General features: G+C 34.3%; 2 protein-coding genes across 3 annotated transcripts; one reads left to right on the top strand and one right to left on the bottom strand.

The window, feature by feature from the left end:
- Positions 1-401: 401 nt before the first annotated feature.
- LOC116004774 (dof zinc finger protein DOF4.5-like) lies at positions 402-1,076 on the bottom strand. The gene has a single exon (XM_031244939.1). The coding sequence runs from the start codon at positions 1,074-1,076 to the stop codon at positions 402-404; it is 675 nt and encodes a 224-aa protein (XP_031100799.1).
- Positions 1,077-2,866: 1,790 nt separating this feature from the next.
- LOC116003576 (protein WHAT'S THIS FACTOR 9, mitochondrial) lies at positions 2,867-6,256 on the top strand. 2 transcript variants are annotated; one of them, XM_031243473.1, is made up of 3 exons: positions 2,867-3,037; positions 3,801-4,619; positions 5,093-6,256. In XM_031243473.1, exons 2-3 carry the CDS (start codon positions 4,164-4,166, stop codon positions 5,939-5,941), a joined length of 1,305 nt encoding a protein of 434 aa, XP_031099333.1. In that variant the 5' UTR covers positions 2,867-3,037; positions 3,801-4,163; the 3' UTR covers positions 5,942-6,256. The 2 variants fall into 2 exon arrangements, with proteins under 2 accessions (XP_031099333.1, XP_031099332.1); XM_031243472.1 differs by having other exon boundaries at positions 2,867-3,079.
- The last annotated feature ends 9,609 nt before the right edge of the window (positions 6,257-15,865 follow it).

The raw sequence follows: 15,865 nt of genomic DNA, 5'->3' as shown, positions 1-15,865 counted from the left end.
ATATTAAAGATATTTTTACTATTCTAAAAATCACATAATTAATGATATTTGAGTAATTTTGGGCCGATAGTATATAATCTGCAACTAACATATAAAATTAATGCAATCCCCGAAATATGTTCGTATTATTTGTGCTTTGTTACTGTGTGCTGACATGCTATGCACCTAAACACTCAGGCTCGCACGGTAGTCGCACATATGCTTCATGAAATATAACATAAATTAAGGTGAAGTAAATTAAAAGAAAGCCATTTAATTTATTCAACAATCAATGCGGTACAAGATGCGACATGAAAGGTTACACGTTTAACCCTCTAAGTACTTGAAAAGAAAATTGTATTTAATTTAAATTTTAAGAAATTAAGCATTAAATGGCTCAACAAGCACTAGCACATAACTCATCATGTTGATGGGTCAAAGCTACGGGGGAAGTCCAACCAATCATTTGGGTTCGCTATCAATGAACCCCAACCAATATTTGTGTATCCACTAGTGGTGCTGCTGTTTACGGAGGCATTCAATGGAATGAGGTTAGATGAACTAGCTCCATCATTATTGTTCAAAAATAAATTATGTGACCTTGAATCATAATGCAAAGTAGGCTGGAAAGCGTTTTGGCTTGAGTTATATGGTGGCTCAATAGTTCTCAGTGGGTTTACCATATTGAGATACCCATTTTCAACGCGATAAGGTGTCACAATCGGAGGAAGCGCCAAAGGACCGAAAGCTAGAGGATCCACATTTGCTTGTGGACAAGGTGGTTGGAGTTGAGGTAGCGATGGTTGGACCCTCTTATTCTTGTACCTGTTGGTGGATTTCCTTCCCTTGTTGGACTTGCCGCCAATGGGGATGTCACGTTGAATGCCACCATGAGTCCAGTGGCGCTTGCATGCCCGACAGCAATATCTTGGTTGATTCATGTTGTAGTTGTTAAAATAGCAAAATTTGGTGTCATTAGAATGACAACGAGGACATTGTCTCGGTGGAGGATGAGAGGCAGGGTACTCCATCATCCTCAACCTCCTAACCGACAGCAGTGGCGGGTGAAAATCACCAACTCCGTTGCCTTGTTCCATCACTCTCAAGCTAATTTAATTTTCTATTGAAATATATTGAATTGAAAAACTCAACCTAACTCGCAACCATTTTATACTGAAAAAAAGGTAGCAATAAATGTTAAATAGTTTGTAATCTAGGCAATAATTTAGATAATGTATGTAATATAATTAATGATTGTCTATCGTCGTAACTACTTTCATTACTCTTTAATGTATATAACGAATACAATTTCAATTTCCTAAATCAAATTTAATAAAGTTATTAATGTTCAATTCTTTGTAATTTCAAACTCCGGTTTAACGTGTGCAGCGTTCAGCCCATTAACTTTGTATTTTGTTTGGGCTTTATTTTGTAAATGGAGTGTTTTTCATGTGTGTGCTAGACCATTTGGTTGGGCCTCTTTTGGTCCAAGACTTCTGTTATTCGGACCTTGCTTCCACATCAACTAAGTTTAATCAAGTGACCTTCATCCGCTAGCCTGGCGTCCTAGCCGCATGGTCCGGTCATCCACATCCTCTGTTGCATGCCTCCAGCCCCTAAGGCTTCTTGCTCCATTAACTCACCCCGCCACCCCGGTCCACCTTTCTTCCCTTTTGCTTTTTTTACATATGTTTTTTTTAGAGTAAAATCTATTTTTGGTCCTATATTTATTGCGCATTGGATACATTTAGTGAGCTTTTATTAATTTTGTCACATTTTACATAGAGTTAAAAAAAGTTGGACAATGTTAGTCCACCGTCCAAATTGACGTTAACCAACTGTAAAATTGAAGGGCATTTTCATCCTTTTAAATGCTATTCTTCATCAACCCCATTTTTATTAGTGGACATATATATGTGGCGATTAGGCATGCAAGAGGAAGCGACGGAGGCATATGACATTGCTTCCATAAGATTTCGGGGACTTAACGATGGTTAGAATCACCATTTTTGGAGGCGGAGAGATTTGATTGACTTGCATCTAAATTCTTCTATATCAATTTAGGCCGTTTTTTGGGCCGACAATGGGGTCTTTGACCGATAATTTAAGTTTTATTGCGACCGGGTTCACCATAAACCATGTATAAAGGTACAGAATGAGGGTGGTAGGAAAATAGTAGTATTATTACTTGGGGCATTAGGCCCAAAATAATACGTACATAATAAATATTATAGCCCTAAGGAATTGAACTAGGCCCAAAATGACAGTCCGAATAATAAATAAATAAACAAGCTAAGGAACTAATAAATAAAATAGAATTAAACATATTACCAACATGGCTCAAACCTAGCATACCAACAGGAGAAAGAAGTCTCGGTTGTGAACCAAGAGATGCCTTTTAAAGGGAGGAAATGGTTTGTATTTATATTGTTGTAGGACTCACGGATCGTTAAAAAATGGACAGTATCTGTCAGCCTTCATTTTTTGCCACACAAATGTCTCCCACTACTTTGCTTCCAGTGCACTCTCATGCATAAGTGGAGCTTCCTACTCTTTAGTATACAAGATCTTGATTGCTTGGGTGGTTCATCCTTGTGTGGCTATGTAAAATGTTATGGTTTCAAACCTTTATGTACATCTTATATTATTTTTTCCTTCCTTTAACAATAAAAATGGAGACTTGCTTGGACCAATACCCCTGATCCCATGGCCCCATCATATATATATATATATATATATATATATATATATATATATATATATATAAAATTTTTTGTATATATATATATTTTTTTGTATAAGATTTTATATTTACAAAATAAGCACAAGTATATATATCAAATAATTCAAATTTAAACCAAAACCCTAACCCCCTGCCCACCCCACCCCAGCCCATTCCAAATTCCCAATTTCCAACATTCAAATTTGACATTCTTCTCCTGTCGAACGGCGACTTCCTCCCAAGCTGAGTTGCGGTGGAGTGATGACGTGCGGCTCACTGGCACCGGAAAGCAGCGGTGGCGTGAGGGCTGCGGCTGTGGGTTTTTTGTGATTTCAGGTGCTGTTCATATCAGTGCTCTCACATGTGCCCATTCTAGATGTGAGTTGTGGTTGTAGTTATGCTGTTCTGTAGAATCATTATCATCAATCCATAATTCTGTGTTCGAAATCTGTCTAAACAAGTTTACAATTAAGGAACAGTTCCTATATGATTCCCTTTTTAAGCGTAAATATAAAATAAACTACACGAGATGAGATGAGATGAGATTTTCATTTGTCTAATTATGTTCACTATTGTCTTTGGCATATTTTTGTGTTTGCATAGAAAAATCATCAAATGTTCAAATTCATACATTTCTGTTATGAATTTATGATTGACTTGACTGGTTTTGGTACAATTGTAGATTTGTCCTTGTGATAAATATTTGATATAGTTTTTTGAATGATTCAATTATTAAATTTATAATAATTTTTTTTTATCTACTAATATTAAATGAAGGCATTGGAAGTGTTATTTAGAACCAGAATGCTATCTTCTGAGTTGCCTGCCAAATAAGCTGCATTTTATCGAATAGTTTTAAACTGAATTTTTATGTGGTGTGTCTTACAAGTGAATGTTAGCATGAAGATATAAAATAAATGGTTGATCATGAAACTTGTTATTGACAGAAATACTTAAACAGTGAATTTCTAGTCCTAAATTTTAAGAGTTACTTTTGAGAAAAACATTCTCTCTAATGGATTGTTGTTGTTGTGAGATTGAATAAGCATGAATTTTCTCTAGTAGTGATTTGAAATTGTGTATGCATGTATTTTGACAGGTGAATTAGAAGATGAAGATTTTTAAGTTTTGGTAGAGTTGTATGCTTCTCCATTTGATGCTGAAATTATATTGGTTGAAGGGTTCTATGGTGGTGTGATGATTTAGTGTTTTGATGATAGTTTGATGAGGATGACATGGCGTGTGTTGATTGACGTTCAATATCACTCCCCAATTTATAAAGTTAGCCTATAGATTAACAAATATCAATAGGTTCACCTTCGTGGTTTGCCCTATATAATATCACCCCTCCTATAAGTTAGTGTACCAGCAACCTCACCTTCATTCTCTGCCTTCCTATATCCCTCCATTCCCTGACAGCACAATCCCACATCGCAGTTCATCTCAATTTAGCATTAAATTCATGAATTTTGGAACCAAACAAATCTTCTCTGTCCTGACATATCAACTTAAGCACTACACTCACCTTCTACAACACCACCGAACCATAGTTAAAGTCCGTTTGAAATGGGTGAAAAACCGAGGCCTAGATCACATCATTGATGTCCAAACAGACCTCAAAGCTGCTTGCCTTCTCAAGGATGCTATTATACGCTCCCCCACAGGCTACCTTACCTCCAAGTCCCTTTCTGACTCCCAAAAACTCCTTGGTCTTACTGTCCCTACCCTCCGGTTCATCCGCCGATTCCCCACACTCTTTGAGGAGTTCCCACATCCCAAGTATCCATCTTTGCCATGTTTTAAGCTTACCCACATTGCAAAAGTCCTTCATGATCAAGAACTGAAAGTGTTTGATGATTATCAGAGTGATTTGATGGAAAGGCTATCCAAGGTCCTCATGATGACCAAAAACAGAATGGTAAAGTACCTTTTGGATGCTTTGTCAAACTTTTTTTAATCATTGCAAGGAAATTTTGCATTTTTTTTTTTTTTTGCTTTTTGCATATCTATATAAATGTGCTTGACATATTTGAAATTATTTTGCTTGTTGGGCTCCTTAGGCAATACCACAATAACACAGACAAACATTGTTAAATCTAGGTATGATTTTGTTTTAAGATCTGTTTAGCTGATGATAATATGCACTGCGATGCAGAAGAATGCCTTTAAGCTGAAAGCTGGGAATTTTGGAGGGGACAAATTTGACTTAGGTGTGAAGGGCAAGAGAGAATACTTGGCTATTTTCTAGTGTTATTAAATTTAAGACTTCTCTAACAAGCAATCTGAACTTTGCATGTTTTGCAGCTTGTATGATTTTGTTATACCATTCGGCTTGTGCTTAATCTGCACCTTTTTCTCATAATTTTTTATTAAAAAATTTAATGTATGTAGGTAACTCTGCAAGCTCTGCATTCATTGAAATGGGATTTAGGATTGCCTGATGATTTTGACAGGAAATTTATTAAAAAATTCCCAGATGATTTCATGGTTGTTAGAGGCACAAATGGTTTACCATGTTTAAAACTTGTCAAATGGCGGGAAGAATTTGCCATCTCTGAGTTGCAAAAGATGAACGAGAAGGGTGAGTCTGTTGATGACAATAATATCGGCAGTAGCAATACTTCTGTGTACAGGCAATTTAGAAGTGGGAAATCGGCATTGGTATTTCCCATGAGTTTCCCCAGGGGTTATGGTGCACAAAATAAGGTAAAGGCCTGGATGGAGGAGTTTCAGAAACTGCCCTATATTTCGCCCTATGAAGATTCAAGGGGAATAGATCCCAATAGTGATCTTATGGAAAAGAGGGTTGTTGGTGTGCTACACGAAATTTTGAGCTTGACACTATACAAAAAAACGAAGAGAAATTATCTAAGGAGCCTCAGGGAAGAAATGAATCTTCCACATAGATTTACACGTATATTTACGAGATATCCCGGGATATTTTACCTCTCGTTGAAGTGTAAAACAACAACTGTGGCATTGAGGGAGGGGTACCGTCGTGGGAGACTAGCAAATCCGCATCCTCTTACTCGCCACAGGGATAAGTTTCATCATGTAATGAGGACTGGGTTAATCTATCGAAGTAAAGGAGTGGACATTTTGCCTCAGCTCGACAATTTGATCGATGATGCAGGAGAGGATATCGGAGAAGGAGACACCGATGAAGAAGAAATTGGCACAAGTGATGAATGTTATGAAGATGGAAGTTCAGAGGATGATTGTGGTTCAGATGAAGACTAGCTTCAATGCTGTCTTGGTAATTAAAGCCTTTTGAAAATGGGATTGACTTTTTACCATGTTAGTTTCTTTTTTTTCTATATTTTTTAGGTGACGTGTAGCCACCACTACTTGAGGGTATCCACTGGGGAAACCCGCCTTGTGACCCTAGCTGGCAAAGCCATGGTAGTTTCTTGATTTATGCAATTGAAGTGTTTAACAATATATTAGATGGGTTATAGATATATTAGTGACACCATGAGATGCTTCATTGAATGTGCTAAGCTAGGATATCCTCTTGGTAGGTCTCTTGTCAACTTTAAAGTGATTGTTTTGAAATAGATCAAATAAAATAGTAGTCATCATACAAAGAGGGACAAGCCACTTGTGGGAAAAAACCAAAGTTATTTGGTGAAAACTATTACACCTTGACAGTAGCAGCATGACCACATATAATCAACATGGATCCACCATTAACAGCACTATACATATATATATACACTTATAATACTATAAGAACAAAATAAATCATTATTTATATTTTTCTATGTAATTACTATGATAATTATTGTAATAATAATTATTAGGTAATTATACTAATATTGTGCAATTATATTTTTATATCTTCAATATATATATATATATATAGAGAGAGAGAGAGGGGGAGGGAGGGGGAGAGTTTACCATAAAATTATTACAGTAATTACATGAAAGAATATGAATAATAGTTTATTTTGTTCTTATAGTATTATATACCTTAAGTATATATATATAATTAAAAAAATTAATTGTAATAATTATTTTAAAAAAATCTAACAAGTCATGTTTAATTGTAATTATAATATTATTATTGTAATTATTAGCTTAATTGTCATAATTAGTTATTAAATTTTATATAGTAACAGCTTCGGAGTTAGTTTAGATGGCAAGTTGTAAAAGTAAGATTTTATTTTTATTAGTAGTATAGATTTATATACCACAAATATCATTTAAAATTTTGTAACTACATTATTTTTAATTCATCAATTAAAATAATTAATACTTCTAATTAAATATTATCCTTTAGCATATGAGACAAACCAAAAAAAAAAAATGTAGAGCAATAATGCATGCGAGTAGGATTAGCAAGGGTTTGATTGGCCAAATGAAGACAAGCAACGGAGAATGACGCCGTTGACCGCAAGCGTGAACGGCCAGACTGAAAGCCACGATTCACCACTCTCCTCTTGAAACGTGTGCACTAATGCCCATTCCTTCTTCCTCAACCCCTCACTATACCTAAAGCCATGATTAATAGTTTGTACAATTTTTTAATAGGTAGGTTTTTTAAGCCCAATGTATATATATTCAATAGTTATACGATGGACTATGGTCCACACAGCTGTGAACATGGTCCGAAAACGACGATCGTTATATTTAAAAAATCTCGTATTCAAAATAAAATGAAACTACAGTGTATCTAAAATAAAACTAGATAACTTGCATCACATATTGAGTGTATATTGTCAAACGAAATTGTAATTGAAATGAAATGATACTTTAGTCTTGTTGAAATGAAACTATAGTATGCATAAAATGAAACTGAATAGCATGTCTCACATATTGAATGTATATTGTCAAACGAAACTGTAGTTGAATTGAAATGATACTTTAGTTGTACTGAAAAGAAACTACAATAGGTATAAAAAGAAACTGAATAACGTGTCTCACATATTGAGTGTATATTGTCAAATAAAATTGTAGCTATATCAAAATGACACTTCAATTGTGTTGTAATGAAACTACATTGTATATAAAATGAAACTGAATAACAGTTTCACATATTTGAGTGTATATTGTCCAATGAAATCGTAATTGGATTATAATTATAATTTAGTGATGTTGTAATGAAACTACAGTGTATATAAAATGAAACTGAATAACAGTTTCACATATTTGAGTGTATGTTGTCCAATGAAATCGTAGTTAAATTATAATTATAATTTAGTAGTGTTGTAGTAAAATTACCGTGTGTATAAAATAAAATTCAATAACAAGTCTCAATATAATAAGACTAATGTTTGTATAATGTCCAATGAAATTGTACTTGAAACAAAATGAAACTTTATTTGTGTTGAAATGAAACTATAATGTATATATAAAATAAAATTGAATATGTTATACAAGCAGAATTAATTATATGGAATGAGTATCGTTTCTTTCCATTAAAAGAAACGATACTGTTTTGGACCATGCTCCCCAGAAAAATTTGTCATATATATTATAGCTAGTTATTACTCCAATCATTCAACAAACATGTAAAAAGCATGCTCCAATTGGGTTGTATGCGTGCATAGATATGACTGTGGTTTGATTTCGATTCTAAATGGTTAGTTCACGGTTCTGAAAAATGATAAATTGAAATTGGTAGTTTTGGTTTGAACCGTCGATTTGATTTGATTTTTTTTCCCGATTCAGAACTGAAACCGACCGGTTTACTACATTTCAAAACCGAAAACTAAAATTTACGCACATTTAAATTCAGTTGCTACATGTCCGGTGCAGTTCGAACCGAATTGTGATCATCCCTATGCGTGCACGCAAATACACACATTTCTTTTCTTTCTTTTTTTTTTTAATTTAAATTTTACCTAAAAAATTTGACTTTGTCTCTCTTCTACCTTATTAGTCTCTCTCTCCTCCAACACAAAACAAGAAAAAACCCGCCAAAAACCTCCATTAAGATTGCTCTAATTAAAATTAGAATGATTAGACCATTTTACTAATGTAATTTTTATTAAATTCTTAACTTTTTAAATGAAATTTTTGTGGATGTATTGCTTTAATTGTAATTTAATTATTATTTAAATAATTCTTGTGAAAAGTGATTTTATACCCAACTTTAAAAGATAGAGATGTAAGAATAGAAGAAGGAATTAGAGACATAACAAACAAACTCAGTAGTGTCACACCAACTAAGCTTTCTTTTCTGTCTTTTTATTTGTTGGTGGATTGCTGGTTGGTACTTTGTTGTGAAAATGAAAGGAAAAGAAAAAATGATGTTTTTTTAAATAAAAAAGGCATCTCACTTTATAATCAATACTGACAATCCACCTGTCTTTTGCGAATTAATCGTCATTATATTATTTATATATAGATACTGGTTCAAATGATGATAGAGCTTCTCATGCGGTTAGTGCGAATTGAATCATCAAGTATGTATAAATGCATCACACAACATTTGTAAATGCACCAGAATATAATGCACAAAATGCACCAAAAACAATGCACCACATTTAATGATGTATTTCTGAACACTTTGTAGTGTATTTATGTGTACCTAATGGTGCGTGAACGTACAGAAAATCCTATCTGCACAGGAACTAAACCCTATATATATATGCTTAAGATCCCATGAGAACACACCCCAGGAGAATTCTAAGTGCATTAACTTTTATAATTGGTTCAATTAATGATGTCGTTAAATTTACTTTATGTTATTGTTGGGCATACTTTATAATGATCAAATAAGCCTTTGACTAATTCATGAAAATGTAATTAAGCCGCCAAACTTTTTATTTTTTTTAAAAGAAGTTTCAATTAGACACTTGAACTTAAAAAAAAAGTATATTTTACTTAAAAGGAATAAGGGTCAAATTGGTCACTGAACGTAACGCGAAAGTGCAATCAGGCCACTTGACCAAAAAAACGTTCAATTACATCACTGAATAGCGCAAATCCGTTCAATTTCACCTGCTAGCCGGTTTTCACCCCTTGTTTCCGGTTAAGTGCTTACCTGGCCGATTACATGGCAATGTTTCATTGCCTTCAAATATTTTGCTTGGTCAAACCTTCCACGTGTAAGCAAAAGTGCAAAACTACATAGCCCTACCAAATTTCCCAAATCCATTTCATTACGTAAAACAGAATGAGTGATTGCATTGTGAGAGCTGAGCGTCTCCAAGCTAAGGAATCAATGGCGACAACTTCTGCAAAAATTCATGTTCGATTTTCGGGCTCCAATACCAGAACCCATCAATATTCACAAAAACATGTGCAAAATCTGAAATTCATCAGCAGAAAAAGGAAGAAGCAGCAGCCATGGTACTATTCTGAAGCCGGAATATACAGAAGCAAACACCCTTCTGTACACCTCCCTTCCGACCCATTTCTTGACGTTGCTTCCTTCATTCTCTCACGCAACCATGGCGGCCTCTCTACTCTCATCGATTCCTAGTCTGGTTCTTAATTTCCCAGTCTATGCTCTCTCGTCAACTCCATGGCCGCAGGTTTGTTTTGTTGAAGAATTACTGTACAAAAACAAGGTGCTCAGCTTCAATATCGCCGTCCTCGCCGTCTTCTTCGTGCGGCCCTTTAGGCACGGTGACCACCAATTCGCCGTCGCTAAACGCCGTCGATCGGAACGATGAAGCGGAAGAAATCGCTGGTCTCTTCAATCAAAACATCGGCGTAATTCCAGAAATCGCGAGACCGTCGGACAAGGACAATAGCAAAGCAACTTCATTCCTTGATTTTGCTGCCCAATTCCATTTATTTCCCTGTCATCCTCTTGGATCTTTTAAGCGTCGGTGCAGTCGCGGCCACCATACATCCTCTCAGCATGTCAGGGAATTTGGTAAGGCTAAGTTTTTTTGCTTACAGGATGGAAGGTTAGACAAAGGAAAATATAAAAAGACAATGAAACACTGCTAGGTAATGAGCCATGTCAGCACTTAACGGGGAAGAAAGGGTAGAAACCGGCTAGCAGGTGAAAATGGATGAATTTGCGCTGTTTAGTGATATAATTGCACGTTTTTTTGGTTGGGTGGCCTGATTGCACTATCACGTTAGGTTAAGTGGCTAATTTGACCCTTATTCTTACTTAAAATGAAAAAAAACTTGGCCGCCACATAATAATAATAATAATAATAATAATAATAATAATAACAATAATAAAAAATAATAATAATATAAAAATAATAATAATATATTATTATTATTAATTTATTATTGAAAAACACAAATATTTTGCTTTAAATGAAAAAAGCTTGTCTGCCTCTGCTATGGCGTTTGGCGGCCATGCTCTTCTCTTTTTTTTTTTTCTTTTTTTTTTTTTAATATTTCATTTTTTTATAATAATAATAATAATAATAATTTTAAAAAAATTAAAGCTTGACTGCAAAAAGTCATGGTAGTCGCGGTCAAGCATTTTTTTTTTAATTTTTAATTTTTAAAATTATTTAATTTGTCAATACATTATTATTATTATTATTATTATTATTATTATTATTATTATTATTATTATAGGAGGGATAAGGGTCAAATATACCCCAACTATAAACTAAAGTTCAATTAGCCCCTCGAAATTAAAAGAAAAAAATCAGTTAGACCCTTAAGCTTGTTAAACTTTTACAATCCTATTTAACAGGTTACCAAAAAGTAACTTGTCAACTTTGCTTTTCATGGAATATTACGTGGAGTCCTATTTAAAAATTAAAAAAAAAACTATATTTTTTAAAAAGTTAATTAAAAAAAAAAAACTTTTCGGCACGACACTTCTCCCTGATTTAATTTGATAGAGAAGCTCGGGCTTATTTGTCAAGCTAGCTTCTTCATCCAAGGCAGCTTAGATGCCATGGTAGGCTTCTTCGTCCAAAGATTGGATGGAGTAGCCCGCCAAGGTTCTTCATCCATGGCAGCCAAGTTGCGATCGACGATTGGCAGCTTGGTTGCCATGATTTTTTTTAAAAAAAATTAATTTTTTTAATAAATGAATATTATTATTTTAATTTTTATAAAAACATATTTAAAAAATATTAATATAAGCTGCATTCTACATGAAAAGTGACTTAGGAGTAAAATATAATTATAGGTCAAATATGTTCACTGCACATGGTTGATGAGAACATCAGCCTCTTGAACAAGTTTAAGAGTCTAATTTAAGGTAGTTGTTGTTGTTGTTGTTGTTGTTATTATTGAGCATCAAAGTCAGCAAAACATATTGATGTAACATTCCAATAATCTTTAACCTATGGATTATTTATAATAACAAGTCAAATTGTGCTAATTGTATTTTTTCTAAGTTTAGGTATCTAATTGAAGTTATTTTTTTAATGATTCAAAGGCTTAATTATTGAAATTTCATGAATCCTTTCAAAAAAAAAAAATCATGAATAGTTCAAGGATTTATTTGAAACTTCTCCTAATTTATATTATTTGATTTATTGCTAGATGCACTGACAAACCATAACTATCATTCTTATAAGTAAAGTTTTAAACAAAATTATAAAATCCAACCAAATTCATAATGATGAAGTTTTTGAAACACTTGCTATAATTTAATTAATCTGTTTAAATATAATGATTAAAGGGTGATTGAAAGAAGTGATAGAGTTGTGTTGCAAAAGTATCAAACAGAAAAACACAAATGAAGGAAAATATGTTGGTGATTATTTCCAACCAAGAAATGGTGAAAGATTTAGACATAGAGGTATGTTAGGGATAGTCTCATTCCTATTTTTTTAGTACTACTGATTTTATTTCAATGTAGTATCTGTTCATAGCTACTTTTTCTCAACCTACTGAAGTACAAAGAGTCAACAGTTGCCTCCACTGAGACTCGAACCCACTTTCATCATTCATGTAAGAGTATAAACCGGGACACCGAGTGCCACTAGACCACGAGGTCTTTGGCAGTCTCATTCCTATTTAAAATTGGGCAATGGGGCTAGGCAAGATGAGGCCATTATGATTGGAGGGATGACAATCAGAGAATATTTTCAATGGACAAGATGATGTAGCAAGTGGGACCACAATCACTGTGAGCCCCCAACAGTCCAACACAAAACATGACCATGCGCCATTCTTATGGAAGTCACAGGTCTAGAAAACAATTTCATGTAAAAACAATAAACAATTTGGGTTTACTTCGTTTACTTCACAGATTTACAAACACTCATGTCCATCTCCTAGGCCCCTTGATTAGGATTTTTATACTCCAACTACCATACTATTCTCACTTCACTGCAGATTGTGTGTGTATATATATGTAGGGTCTGTTTAGGTAAAAATCTATGTTTGGGAGTGAACGTGTGAACTCCTATCTACCGAGTGACCAGACGGTCGAGATGTTTGGCATGGTGCAGTGGTGCATCCGATGCAATGGCGTAGTGGTGATGTATATTTAACAGGTCAAAAACATTATAAATCACAAGATCAACGGTGTACAATGGTACACACAATCCGAGGTTCTCATTTGAAACTAATGTATATATTGTAACACCCCCATTTCAAAAACCACAAACAGTTAATAAAAAGGGACAATTTTTTTTCACTTGAAAATCTAATACTGTTGCCGAAGCAAAAAAAAATGAAAAAGGGATGTTACCACAATTATAAGTTGTATCTAAGCGTGGCGAGCAGTAGCCTCTGCTGGAGGCCAGGCTTAGTCTAGCCTTTGGCAAATGGTTCGGGCTAAGTTCGGCCCATGCCTAGTGAAGCCCATACCTTTTTTTTTCCTGGACCGATTCAGGGTTAGTTCGACCTTGAACTAGAGGGCAAATGTTATGGTCCCGTGCTGGGTTACGAGCTTCCCACATTTTTTTGAGGGAAAATATTACGGTCCCGTGCTGGGTTACGGGCTTTTTTTAAGGACCTAGACCGGTCCGGGCTAAGTTCGGCCCATGCCTAGTGAAGCCCATACCTTTTTTTCTTTCCTGGATCGATTCAGGGTTACTTCGACCTTAAACCAGCCCGTGTCCACATTTTTTGTCTCTGTTACAATGTAGTATCTGTTCATAGCTACTTTCTCAACCTACTGAAGCACAAAGCCACTCCCATCATCCAAGTAAGAGTGTTTTCCGGGACACCGGGTGCCACTAGAAGATTATATCTAGATGTTATTTCATCATCATATGCCATATATATATATATAGTCCTAAACTTTCTCCTTCTAAATACTAATGTTATAGTAAGAAGCATTAGCATATTGAACATGATTTTAGTGATGTGTTGTTATATGCAAAATGAGGACAACAACCTACGATATCATCATATTTTACCTTAGTGACAAATGGAACATACCACCTTATAAGAATGAAATATGTAACAAAGTGTTAGTAAAAGATTATGCAGAGGAAAATATGTGTTTCAAAGAAGTTTTGTTAAAACCCAAATGAGAGAGATGATAATATATAAAATAAAATGTCGAAAATGTAAATGAGACAATATTTTATAGTAGTTTAAAAATGATGTAATCCTTCTACTTAACTCTTTCCCTATCAACCAAGAAGAATTCACTATAACTACTTCTCTAGTACAATTATAGTGAACCACCAAGTAGTGCTTTACTCACAAATCGAACAATAATCATACATTTTCACAAGCATCCATGTTATTCTTCCTCTATCTACCCATGGCAGAGATACAACAATTTCAACACAAAGGTTGAATTTCCAACTAAGAGACTTAACATTCTAAGTAGATATTGATGCGCTTTGTTGTCTCTTTGAGTCGAACTTGATTGAGCTTTTGAATGCTTGAACTTGCAAATATGAATATATCTTCAGTGTCTTTTCTCCTTGGCATTCAAACTAGTTATAGTTGTATCTTCGAATCTGTCGTTGGAAGAAAACAAATTCGAACTCATCTACTTGCCATTAAGTCTGGTACCTCGTTGCACCTGGGAGAGATTTAGAACTTAAAGGAAAGTAAGTACCTGAAGAGCTCTATTCTCATCACTCTCACCATATATTTTTATAACAAGTTACTCTTGTAAAAACTCAAAGTCGAAAATGATGTGGACGGTGTTGATTTTGTACTCAATACAAACTCAAAACTTTCACTATTCACTTAGGAGTGCGTGGTTCTGGATATAAGAGTCATATGTGCTAATCGATACTTTAGAACTTTTCATATACTAATCATCTAAAATTGACGGACCCGCGTCATCACATCCACACTCCATACATTGTAATAACATAATCTCACTATATGTAATTTTTTATTTATATACTTCTTCATTTCGTTAATAAATCAATAAACAAATAGTGAGACAACATCTATCAGTACTCACTAATCCAACCACCTTTTCCTCAATTCATTGTGCCAACTAAGCAGTGAACCTAATCATTTGACTTAGATCATCCAATGATGATACGATTGAAAGCTGAAAATTAAAAATCTTTACATTAATGTGGACCTCAGAGTTTGATATTTCGGCAATAATTTCCACTCAAAGTGTACGTTGTATACAGTTGCAATTTTCGAATTTCATTCCCATAATTAATAATTACATATTATTATATTATGGAGTAATTTTATTTTATGACTTTTTGTTTGATATGTACCATGTTTTACTTAAAAATAAAGAGTATATAACTAAATTCATTGTGCTTTTTGATGAGCACAAATGATTAGTGTGAAAAGGGTGTAATGTCGTTCCGCTGAGGATTGGTGTTATGGCACGAAACTGTGTGAATTACCAGGCATTAGAGTATATGAATTTATAGAATCCAAGTAACAAAGACTAAATGATGTGGAATAAAAGAAAGCAATTAATTAAGGTGAAAACTATATAATAAAGGTATGAGCTAGATTAGGGGATTGTAATCTTGATGTTCCAACCAACTCAGGATTAGGGAAAGAATAATTAACCAAGGGATATATGGGTAATGCACAAAAGAATTCTACTCAGCTACTTTCGTAATCAATAAGAGAATTAGGCTAAAATTGCCCCACTGTCGTGATGCATCAATTATAACCTTAAACACCTAAGCATTGTAAGCCCCCAAAATTACCTCTACTTTCCTAGCAGGAAAATTAGGTTGAAATTGGTAAGGCTCGAGGTCTCATCCAACTTTCGTTGTAATGAATCCCTCTCCTAGACTAGCAATTAATTGTGGCCATCAATCAATAACAAGTAGAAAGAAATCCCCAAATCAACATAAACCCTATGTAAAAGATTCAATC

The sequence above is a fragment of the Ipomoea triloba genome, chromosome 14, assembly GCF_003576645.1.
Source record: "Ipomoea triloba cultivar NCNSP0323 chromosome 14, ASM357664v1".
Lineage (NCBI taxonomy): Eukaryota > Viridiplantae > Streptophyta > Magnoliopsida > Solanales > Convolvulaceae > Ipomoea > Ipomoea triloba.
This window is presented reverse-complemented; position numbering and strand designations above follow the sequence as displayed.